An 11,625-nucleotide genomic window follows, 5' to 3' on the forward strand; every position below is an offset into this window, starting at 1 on the left:
CGCATATACTTATGCCTGGACCTATCTAGTCTATAGCAAACGATCACCATGAGTGACCAGCAACCCAACACAGACACTCATGAGGACGAAGATACTTCCCAAATCATTGTACCCGAGCAAGAACAGGAGACTTGTCCTCTATGCAAGATCACCGGTCCACCTTCACAACCTGGGTCAGAACCATCGGAGGTAGAACTGATTTGGATGGCATGTACGAAATGCGATACGTGGTATCATTCAGCCTGCCTCTTCTTGGGAGATGAGAAGATCAAATCGACGATTCCAGATGAAATCCTCAACGAAGTAGAGGGAAACAGAAAAGAGGAAGGTGGGGCATGGTTCAATTGGCCTCAATGGATCGACCGATGGTGAGTCCTAGACTTCATCCCAATCATATAATACAAATCGTATCGATAGCTCATGACTTGTTTTCAATACCACAGGTACTGCTACACATGTGTCGCTCGAGCCTCGTCCCCTTCCAATCCACGACCACCTCGTCATCCTCTGAAGGCAACGCTGAAAAAGGGCGTACCACCTTTCGAGACCTCCAAACCCAAGCGATCGGCAAGCTCGTTATCCCTCGTTCAGAACGGCCAACAACCCAAGAGAGCTCGTATAAGTATAAATGGTCAAAAGAAGGGATCGACAAATGGAGAACCAGATCAGAATCAAGAGCATCATCATCACCATGCTGGTGTTATAGAAGATGGGGCAGGTAGAGCGACACCATCTAGCACGGTAGAAGGAGGCGAAGGGTCATTGAATGAAGGTAGACCGAAGAGGAACGTGAAACAGTTGGATTATCATAATTTGAATAACTCAATTGCTACACCAACGAATCAATGGTTAGACCTGATATCCGATCCGGGTAAATACGGTAGAGTAATCTTAGATGGTACGTCCAAATTCTTCTCTATCCATCATCAAAACCATGCCGACTTGACTTGACTTGACTTATTGGATGTTTTAGCCGATTATAAAAGTGTACCTGGAAATCTTCTTTCTCGGTCATGGCTTGATTCCCCATCTGACACCAAGCAGGAATACCCACCTACAATGTTTTACGGTCAAGAGAGAGAACCGATAATTGTCAGACCTGAGAACGGTGGATTTACAAGTATGGGTGGACAGATACCGGGTAAGGATTTGACGGTGCAGGATGTAGCTAGATTGGTTGGACCAAAGAGGATGGTGGATGTGATTGGTGAGTTGAGTCGAGAAAAATTGTTTCCTTTATCGAAGTCAGTCGTTCAAGATTATAAGCTCATTTTGGATTCACTACGTGATCAGATGTATCTTCCCAGCAATCTTCTCAGTGGACATTACAAAAATGGGCAGATTACCTTCTTCCCCCTTCTTCCTCCTCTTCGTCGTCTAGTACGACGCGAAAGAAAGTATATAATATCATATCGTTAGAGATATCCGATACAGAATTAGCGAAAAAGGTCAAACCACCTAGTATAGTCAGAGAGATCGATTGGGTGGATAATTATTGGAACTTCTCAATCGGCGGGAAGGGTAAGGGAAAGGAAAGGGAGAAATCTATGTCGACGCCTATACCGGATGAAGGCATCTCAATGAATGATGGGGATATCAAAGAAGATGGCAATGGTGTTGGAGCGAACGAGGAGTTGGAGGATTTGAAAGGGAAGACTAAAACACCTTATCCGAAGGTACAACTGTATTGCTTAGTGAGCTTTCTTCCTTTCCGTCACCCTGTACTTAATGGACTAAGTATGTAAGCTCACGTTTGGCGATGATTAGATGGGAATGAAAGGTGCTTGGACGGTACGTCACACACGGTTGTGCATTTGTTGTTTTGGTTCGCTAATATTGTATATAGGACTGGCATGTGGACTTCGCAGCTAGTTCAGTATACTACACGATTCATACAGGATCCAAGGTGAGCCAAGTGAAGTACGTAGCAGGAAGGGTTGAGCTTATATGTCATATGTTGTTTCTAGGTCTTCTACTTCATTCGACCAACGACGGAGAACCTCAAAGCGTACGCCAATTGTAAGTGGTCGATTATCGCAACCGCGAAGGCTGTGTAGCACAACAGCTGACAGATAAGACTCGTATAGGGTCAGGTTCATTTGAAAGACAACAGGATACTTGGTTACCTGATATGTGCGATGAAGTGAGGAAGGTTGTATTACACGCGGGTGATACGATGTGAGTGCTAGTTATGTCGGTGAAGAGAAAACGGCTGATGTCGATTACAGGATAATACCCGCCGGGTACATACATGCTGTTGTAAGTGGAGTGGTGCATTATCTTTGTGGATCGCTCGTCCTGAAAATCGTCACTTGAATAGTACACACCCATGGATTCTATAGTATTCGGAGGGAATTTCTTACATTCGTACGATATCGACACGGGTGAGTTCTTCAAGTCTCAAATACACCGCGCTAGTAGAGATGGGTCTGACGCTGTCGTACCTCAAAGAATTGAGATTGAGACAGATAGAGATCGATACCAAGGTACCTCAGAGGTTCAGATTCCCAATGTTCGAAAGGCGAGTTGTCCTCTTACCATTTTATTCATAGACAAGAAGTTAACGGCTCATTCAATGTCATATCGTTCCTAATGATCTGTTATAGATTATGCTGGTTCGTGGCCGAACGGTATAACAGTCAATTACGACAACTACGAGCTTATCGACCTCGATCTACCACACCCAACTCCACCAACCCCCTGCATGCCCGTGTCCTCTCGCAATTGATCCATCTATGTGATTTTCTCTTGAACCAAATTTCGATCCTGCACAATCCAGATAAAGAAGAACGTTCGAAGAAATTGGTTTGGGATAGAATACCTCATGAATTGATCAAGGATCCAGAAGCCTTAGCTAGAGAGTTGAAATGGCGTGTATTGAGGGAGTCGGGAATGGACGAGTCGTCGAAAGGATATCTACCAAATGGCATAAAGGTCGAAAATGGTCATGCGGATAAGGGATATGATGATGAAAATGGGAATGAGAAAGAGCTGAAGAGGAAGAGAGGGAAACTGAGCAGGGTATTTAATAAGAAAGGAGCTAGTAGGACATGGTTATTCGATCCACCGTGAGTTTTTCACTTCATAATCGTCATATTGCTTCTTCGTTGTTTGTTGCGTAAGAGTCACTGTTGATGGATTGATCTTGCTTGATAATGTAGTAAATGGGAAGAATCAATTACGACTCCTCAGATCGAAACTTCACTTATCACAATTGCTCGACCGAATAACCACGAGGAAGAAGAAGAAGCTGAACAGAGTATATCGACGATCAAGCAGACTCGCAAAAGATCGAGGGAAATAGAAGGTGGTGGATTGGTACTGGAGGAACAAGAGATTGTATTCATAGAAAAGAAGACTGCATGGGGTTTGGACGGACAAGGACAGGCAAAGATGGAAGTTGATTAAGAAAGGGGGTGGATGTGTAGAACGAACAGTACTTGTTGTATATTCGCAATACTGCAGACGTATCATTCATAAATATCATTCATAAATTAGTATCGTTGATAAGTGCAATGTACTGTATTGTACTTATGTGTTACGCTCTTCCTCTCGTCCGAATCAAGTGATTACAGTACTGAATGGTCCGAAATCCGAAATCCGAACTCAGACCTGTCCGCTTTCACCGACACTGTATTGATGTTCCCATTGAGTGATTATGCCTGAGACCGATCTTCTTTAGCTCGTTGAGAGAAGGCTGATGGGCTGATGTAATCACTTTTCCAAGATAGAGATATGAACGATCAATGCACGCACATAACATACAGTGTACGACCGTCGGATAGAAAGCTCAAATGCACAGTGGCGTTGATACGTCGTGTCTGAGCGACCTTGATGGAAGTGTATGTAACATACGGCGTGTACAGCCTTCCCTGAACATGATCTTTTAGCAATGTTGGTCAGAGTAAAAATAGATCACGAGTATACGACTCTGTTTTACACTTATAACTTCATTCCTCATTCATATTTACATATCACTCATCACTCGTCGCTCATCATCCATCGTTCATCATCCTCGATATCGACATCGACCACATAATTCAGTATACGTACACTTTTTCGCAGTTGAGACGATCGATGTCCGTGCACCTGATGGACTCAAATCAGTCCGTGCGCAGGTCTAAAGTGGATCAACGTGTGTGCGACTCACTCACCATCAACATTGACACCAGCACTAACCATACCATTGATGGGATTTGATGCACAGCTTTTCCTTTGAGAGAAGGCGTTGATACCTGTCACCCTGTCTTTGATGCTGACACTGTCTCTCTCTCTGACCCTCATCAAAAGAACGACAATGAGTATAGATAGACCTAACGATAGTGAGAAATGACTAAATATACCTTACCATCAACATGCTCATTGATCGTTTTTCTTCTTCTCTCTCCCATCATCAATCAAATTAGAACAGTACTAAAAATTCTATAATACATCAAGCACTTGATATCTATAATATCATATATAATATGGACTAATTACTACAATATCCCTCGCTAACCCAATCATCTTCCTTGAACCATATCAACCCACCTTAATCATCACTTGGATACATCACCAAAGCCAATATCTCTCCATCTATTCACCTTCCGTCAACCAACCAATCGCAAGATGACATCTCACCTTTCCTTCTTCCTCCTCGTGGTCATCCAGCTCGTTCAGATGGTCAAAGGTGATAATTTATTCATCGGATGTGGGTTCGAAGTGGTAAATTACGAAATGATATTTACAACTCCCTACAAGAGTGTATGTTATGTGAGTGATCGTTTACATTCTTCTTACTTCAAAAGCTCAATCACCCATGGTCACTTCACCTTTCCGAAACGTGGTGCTGATTGTCACGTTTTTTTAGAACATGTGTAAATCCAAATCTTACACCTATTACACTCACAAAGAACAAATGGGTCAATGTGTATGTTACCTCTATCCACCTCCCGCAGCGGAATATATGCCTGGTACTCCCAATAACTGTAATGGTCAATTACAAGTGGGTCCTCCCTTTCCTCCCCGTCCCGTCTCAACCAATCTCATCATAAACTTCGATTTGAACGTTGGGCTGACCATAAGATTCTTGTTTTTGATACATTAGTATAATTTGATCAAGTCTAATTGGAATTTTCAAAAATGTTATAAATCTCCTCAAAGCAATATGACTGAGATTCCTTCCGATTCATTCAAAGCTTGTATGGATGGGTGTGCACCTCATCAGATAGCTATTGCCAGACCGGTCAGTCTCGTCATACCCATACTAAACTCTCAAGTTGAGATTGATACGGATCTCGTGATTGACCTTAAGCTGTTCAGACTGGTATTTTCCCCGGCCAGACAAACTGCGTATGCTGTGGGGAGCATGATCTGGATGGGATGGAAGAGACGGAATGCGATTTGGAGAAATACTATGTGAGTTCCAACTTCCCTGTTGCACTCTTCGCTCGTGAGTCAAAGCTGACATTTCAACTTATTTTACTCCGTCTATAGGTATTTTCACACACTCCCAGTACGTTGAATTTGGATACTGGCTATAATCTGATGTGTCCAGCTAATTTCTTCTGCCTCTACTTTTGTAGCTCCTGTACCGACAGCGAAACGAGCTTTAAGAGCATCAGCAATTGCTCAAAGACAAGCTTTCAATCCCCCTGGTCCATACTAATCGACCAATCACCTCACACAGCATGACACAGCAAAAACGGTACATGAAAAGGACAATTTACTGGTAGTCAGAACGAGGTTTCTTAATCTTTATTTCTTTTTCTTTCGTCTTTTCCTTCTCTCTCGGTATTTGCGGTTTACAGTTTGTTTTCGAATGATTTCGGTTCTTCCCATACCAGTAGATGTTCCTATAATATTATATGATCAGACTCCCAAAATTAGTTAAATTAAAGGAAGATATGAGTAGTCTTAATTAGTAGATAATAAGGGTCGATTAAGTGATCAGTAATACAGTACATGCATTTTGGATATGGGCAATTTGTCAACGAGTCAATTTGTGATCTGTACCTCTCAATCCTCGCCCAAATGGCATTTCAGTCTTTGATCGTGGTGATCAAAATCACGTGGTATAATTGAAGATACCTGTCATTCTCGAGGGTAGACGATTAGCCATATATCAATACATACATACTGATCTGCGATTCTTCTTTGGTTGGGGTGATGAAATGGTACGGCGTTGAAGTGTTTTCGATTTTGGTCATTCTATAAAAATGGTCGTGTACACCTCGTCTTCTCATGAAAGTAACGTCGTCGAGAATCATCGACTTGCAGTAGTTGTGCATTTCCATTGCCATTTGCCGAAATGATCACTGATCACTGACTAATCACCGAACGGCGGTTGCCTCGAAGAGACATCGTGTTCGGTGGTTGATCTGTAAGAAGCGAGATACAAAGGACAAGGAAGGAAACACGAGTAGATCGCCCTCGAGTTGGTATCCTCATCAAATCAGATCATCTCATTATCTACTTACCAACACTTAGGTTGATATCGAGCTTCTGATACTGTTCGTTTTTTCCCGCCCGATGCGATAGGCTGAAATAACACAGCTTTTGAAGAAGCATCAGTAGGAATCATTATCGGGAATCATACTTGATGCATCGAGGAGGAAGCAAGAACCTCATGACTTCCAGTACCCTTTTGACATTTTTGATGATAATGCTATGTCATGGGTGAGAATGATCTTTGGGGGGATGCTGCGGGATAACATGTACATTGACATCACCATCACCATCACCATCGTCGTTACTTCTCCATGACATTCATTGTTACTTTATGGCCTGGAAACGGGTATATAAAGGATCGGGTCAACTCACCTTCATGCCCTCTTTCCAATACCATTTCTTCCCAGACCAATCACTCTACCGTATCTTCCTCAGATTATCCAGGACTCACTCACGTCACAACTTATCCCCCATCCTCTCGTAATGGTCCTCCTTCACTCAGTGATCGTATCATACCTTATCGCCATATTGACGATTATCAACCTCATCTCCGCTGATAATCTGTTCATTGGATGTGGAGATGAGTTGAACGAAGTTGAATTGACTTTCCAAGTCCATCGACCAGATTTCTGTTATGTGAGTTTTCAGTTCCCATACACAGTCATCCCTCTATGCCCGTGTCGTTGCCATTCTTTCTATTCAGGGGTATATCCAGTTGAATCATGCCTGATACTTACTTCCCCACTTTCCAAGAAATCACCTTTCATCGCATGTTATCGATACATCATCTATCGCGCCTCATTCTAGGTGGCTGTAGATGCGTGTATCGTATTGATCTATCAAGCCTAGCTAGCTAGATCTGACCATATCAGTTTCGCTAACATGATTTCGTTTCAATTCCTTCTTCTTGTATCGCAATGTACGATTTACAGAACATTTGCAAACAACGTTCATACACTTATTACACCCATAAACCCAATATGGATTGTGTATGTTACAAGTATCCTCCACCTGCTGCGGAGTACATGCCTGGTGGACCGGGTAAATGTAATGGTCAGATGCAGGTGAGTAAATGTAATGCCAACTTGTTCATCCTGTCTTTAATGTGATTGTGTCGATTTAAATTGAAGGATAGAGAGATAATGCGAGATGTCGATTCACTCACAGTATAACCTTATTATATCTAATTGGAATTTCCTTCGATGTTATTCTGCACCTCCTCAAGGTTTGACTCAGACTCCAACAGATTCATTCAAAGCGTGTTTGGATAGATGTAAACCTAATGAAATTGCAATCGCTAGACCCGTCAGTCCCTCCATTTTCCCCAAGCCAACGCCACAGTCCGGAAGCTGATGCGTTGTTCTCCTTAGACCGAGATTTACCCTGGTCAGACCAATTGTATTTGCACTTCGGCAACCAAGTTGGCAGGGTTGACAGAAGTGCAATGTGATTATAATAAGTACTATGTGAGTAATACCTTCATCTTCGAGAAAAAAATAGTTGACTTTTATGAAATGCGATGTTACAGGCATACAAACATACTCCTAGTGAGCCTCCCCGTCGTTTAGTGGGACTAAGTCTCAGTCGTACTGATCCCAGTCCTATCGCAGATACGAGACGAGATTCAAGAGCTATCGCTATTGCCGAGAGACGAGCTGATCAAGATGGCGATGCTGCTTGAATGACTTTCAGAAGTGTGAGGATTCGAAGGATTAATCTGTCTGAGGTTCCTCTTCTGCTTGTACATCGTAATCAAGGATATCTGATGTACCCATTATAATCGTTGGTATTGTTGATAGACAGTCGAATTGATGCAATGCAAATGGACGATCTTGATTCTGACTTGTTTGGTTTGTCCGTTTCCGCCGGAATCAATTCCATTCCACAAATGGGTCCATCCACGCGACTGGTTTTCCCTTCTTCGTTGCGGTCCGTGAAGTTGACAGTTGAAAGATAAACACAATGCAAAAGTGTGACAATTGATCAATATATCGACCAATTTACATTATCAATAGTGGTTCTTGTTGTTCAATCTACTCCGATTGCTTAGCATCACAGTCATAATGTCACGCATGTCACACAGAGCTCGACGAAGGATTGTATCCGAGTCGGAATCCGAAAATGAGGTAGAGGTAGTGGAAATCAAGGACACGACGTCGTTGAAGATGAAAAAAGATGAGAGCGTATCACCTTCCTGCTCACCTGGTATGTATTGACCTGTCGACAAATTTGTACCTGGCATGTAATTTTCAGAAGCATGACTGACACATTTTCCTGTAGGCCCTTCCATACCCCGGATGACTTTTCCTCGGATCCCATTAACACCCAGGAAGGAAACCAACTTCGCGCCTTCTTCTTTAAAAAGAGTGGAATTTTCGTCTGTTAAAGTGAGAACTCCGGGAAAGAAGTTGCAGGGGTTGAGGTTTATCGGTACACCTCCTAAAATCTTGGAAAAGGAGGATGCTGCGGTTGAGATATTGGATGACGCGGCGGACGACGCTCAGATAGCTCAAGAAGAGCAAGAGGAACAGGAGCGGAATGACTTGATGGAACAGTTGGATTTGTAAGCTGTCTGTCAGTTGTACCTGAGAATGAATTCTGACATGTGTACTGTAGAGGTAATTTACGATTGGAAGATGATACCGCTTCAAGTATCAAGGAAGTAATTTGTGTAGATGAAGAGGAAGAAGATGTCGATGGGATATTGCATCTGTAAGATATCGATCGATCACCCATTCACATATCGTGTACTTATGAACCTAACAACACAAGTTCTCAATGTAGCTCTCCTGGACCTTCGTCACCCTCGACCGAGTCACTACATGTCGACCCATCTTCTCCCTCTCCAGCAAAGATTCCCAGTGTTTCCCCTAGTCTCCGACCGACCACTCCTATAATCGTCGAATCCGATTCAGACGAATCCGTAATATGGAATCCTACACCAAGACGTACACCAGGTAAATGCAGGGTGGTAATCTCCGACTCCGACTCTGAATCTGACTCACAACCATCTAAGCCTTTACCTGCTCTTTCTGTCCTACCCTCTCTGTCTGCGGGTCCTTCGTCAGTGTGCAAGACAAGAGGTAAACCCGCTGCATTAAGATTTATAGAAGATCAAGCGTACGGCCAAAACGACTCTGAGGAAGAGGAAGAGGTATACGAAGAGGAGGAAGATACTTTAGGATCATTGAGGGATTTCATCGTCGATGATGATTATGATTCTGAAGAAGAGGAGGAAAGTTCAACAGATGATCAGTACGAGGAAGATGAAGATGAAGAGCAAGAATTAAATGAAGCAATAAGGAGTGGTTCAGACGAAGAAGAAGAAGATAGTGATGGGTTCGAAATCCTCTCTTCACCTCCACTCAAATCCCATAAGATACCCAATAACAAGAGTAGTACACCTTCATGGATACCAGATATAGGTCAACTGGTCATAGCGTCTTCCGACTCCGACTCTGGGTCAGATCCTCATGATTTGGACGACGGTAGGAGGAAGAAGAAGAAGAAGAACAGAAATATAGTCGCTAATAAAGGTAAATCGGATAAATCGTTATTTTCAAATAAAGCCTGGATAGAAGAACGAACACGAATAGCCAATTCGATATTCAAAGAGTTAGATGAGAAGGTCTTCGAAGGTAGATTGGGTATGAAAGGTGTTGGAGCTAGGGTAGAATGGAATAATAGGTTGTTAACTACTGCTGGAGTGGCGAGGATCAAACGGTAAGTCCCATTTGATGATCAGCTGATCAGCTCCCCAATGTCTCCAAAGGTGATAGGTTAGCTGATTTTGAAGTTCGATATTATACGGCTGTAGAGTTACGAAGAATGGGGAAAGTAAGAAAGATCATTGGATTGAATTGAGTGAGAAAGTATTGACTGGTGAAAGTGAGTTCAATCACCTTATGACACGTCCACCTCTCATCACAAGATTCCGAGATTGTGTCTTGGTTTGAAAATGGCATTGATAACTGGTTTGGTTTTTTTGTGACATTGCAGAACAAATCATCAATACGGTAGCTCACGAGATGTGTCATTGTGAGTTAGCTCCCGGCCTGGCATTCTTTACTAAGGACTACCTGAAGCTGATACAGTAGAGTAGTGGCAACATGGGTGATCAGTAACGAATTTAAGAATCCCCACGGAAGGATATTCAAGTCATGGTGAGTCGATCTATTCCCTTGGCGTGTCAGCGAGAGACCAAAATATACTTATACCGTATATAATTAGGGGAAGGAAAGTCATGCTTGCGAGGAAAGATATCCAAGTTACCGTAAGTTAATCCAATACGAAGAGATTGGCGCTTAAATTGTTCGCTTACTTCTATTTACTGTATTCTTGATAGACGACCCACGCTTATCAGATAGAATATAAATATCAATGGAAATGTTCGGCAGCCTGGTGTGGAAAGATGTAAGCGATTCCTCCTTCTAATTCAACCTCGTATATGGTCAACTTATGTCGTCGGCTGTTCTACATCACTCGGACATCTTCATGTTGCAGATACAAACGTCATTCCAAGTGTGAGTTTGTCTTCATGTCTCACTTTTCTACTTTCTTGACGATTTGATTTGTTCATCCTAATCCCTACGGTATATAGCTATCGATACCACTAAACATACTTGCGGAATATGTAAAGGTACCCTCGTACCTCTATTCGAGACGAAGCAAAAGACTGCGTCTGCATTTCAAGGTGAGTCACTCATCCCTCAAAGAGGGACAGAGGAGCAGCAATACCATCATTTACCCACATCTTAATAACGGGTCTTCTCTAATGAGAACGAACTGACGATACAGTACTTTAGTGTACCTGAAAACCAATATGAAATACGCCAAATCATCTATGCCCGGATCATCGCATGGTGAAGTCATGCGAGCATTATCGAAAAGATGGAATGAACATGGAGAGAATGGGGATCATGAGGTATTTTGGAGGAGTGCTGCGATAGCAGCTAGATCATAGAATAAGTTGCTAATCATTCCGGATGTTGGATAACTTGTGAATGTCCCGTAGCGCAGAGTGGTATCATTGTTGTCAACATCTTACATGATTAAAACTTGTTCTTGTACATAGTCTATACATTGCATCGAATGATCTGTATGATATTCCATACTGATGCCTATCATCACTATCAGGAGACCCAGCTCCACTCTCACACAGTCATGAGTACATTTCCTTATATGGTGCGTATTTGC

The 11,625-nt window shown here is 42.6% G+C and overlaps 4 protein-coding genes across 4 annotated transcripts; all 4 read left to right on the top strand.

The window, feature by feature from the left end:
• Positions 1-48: 48 nt before the first annotated feature.
• Positions 49-3,408, top strand: V865_000153 (uncharacterized protein; the record flags this gene model as incomplete). Its single annotated transcript, XM_066223985.1, has 13 exons — positions 49-368; positions 444-898; positions 974-1,207; positions 1,294-1,694; positions 1,768-1,791; positions 1,847-1,906; positions 1,968-2,019; positions 2,088-2,178; positions 2,229-2,259; positions 2,321-2,384; positions 2,452-2,521; positions 2,607-3,068; positions 3,162-3,408. 13 exons carry the CDS (start codon positions 49-51, stop codon positions 3,406-3,408), a joined length of 2,511 nt encoding a protein of 836 aa, XP_066080082.1.
• A 1,200-nt stretch (positions 3,409-4,608) lies between these two features.
• On the top strand, positions 4,609-5,647 carry V865_000154 (uncharacterized protein; the record flags this gene model as incomplete). Its single annotated transcript, XM_066223986.1, has 6 exons — positions 4,609-4,752; positions 4,850-4,984; positions 5,087-5,224; positions 5,302-5,397; positions 5,476-5,494; positions 5,565-5,647. 6 exons carry the CDS (start codon positions 4,609-4,611, stop codon positions 5,645-5,647), a joined length of 615 nt encoding a protein of 204 aa, XP_066080083.1.
• Positions 5,648-6,912: 1,265 nt separating this feature from the next.
• V865_000155 (uncharacterized protein) lies at positions 6,913-8,110 on the top strand (the record flags this gene model as incomplete). The annotated part of the gene is made up of 6 exons (XM_066223987.1): positions 6,913-7,065; positions 7,362-7,493; positions 7,597-7,734; positions 7,800-7,895; positions 7,958-7,976; positions 8,040-8,110. The coding sequence occupies 6 exons, from the start codon at positions 6,913-6,915 to the stop codon at positions 8,108-8,110; spliced, it is 609 nt and encodes a 202-aa protein (XP_066080084.1).
• A 382-nt stretch (positions 8,111-8,492) lies between these two features.
• V865_000156 (uncharacterized protein) lies at positions 8,493-11,392 on the top strand (the record flags this gene model as incomplete). The annotated part of the gene is made up of 12 exons (XM_066223988.1): positions 8,493-8,634; positions 8,710-8,992; positions 9,046-9,141; positions 9,214-10,152; positions 10,247-10,317; positions 10,429-10,467; positions 10,532-10,592; positions 10,660-10,702; positions 10,775-10,842; positions 10,933-10,952; positions 11,030-11,122; positions 11,235-11,392. The coding sequence occupies 12 exons, from the start codon at positions 8,493-8,495 to the stop codon at positions 11,390-11,392; spliced, it is 2,013 nt and encodes a 670-aa protein (XP_066080085.1).
• Positions 11,393-11,625: the final 233 nt, after the last annotated feature.

Source organism: Kwoniella europaea, chromosome 1, assembly GCF_036810445.1.
Source record: "Kwoniella europaea PYCC6329 chromosome 1, complete sequence".
Classification (NCBI taxonomy): Eukaryota; Fungi; Basidiomycota; class Tremellomycetes; order Tremellales; family Cryptococcaceae; genus Kwoniella; species Kwoniella europaea.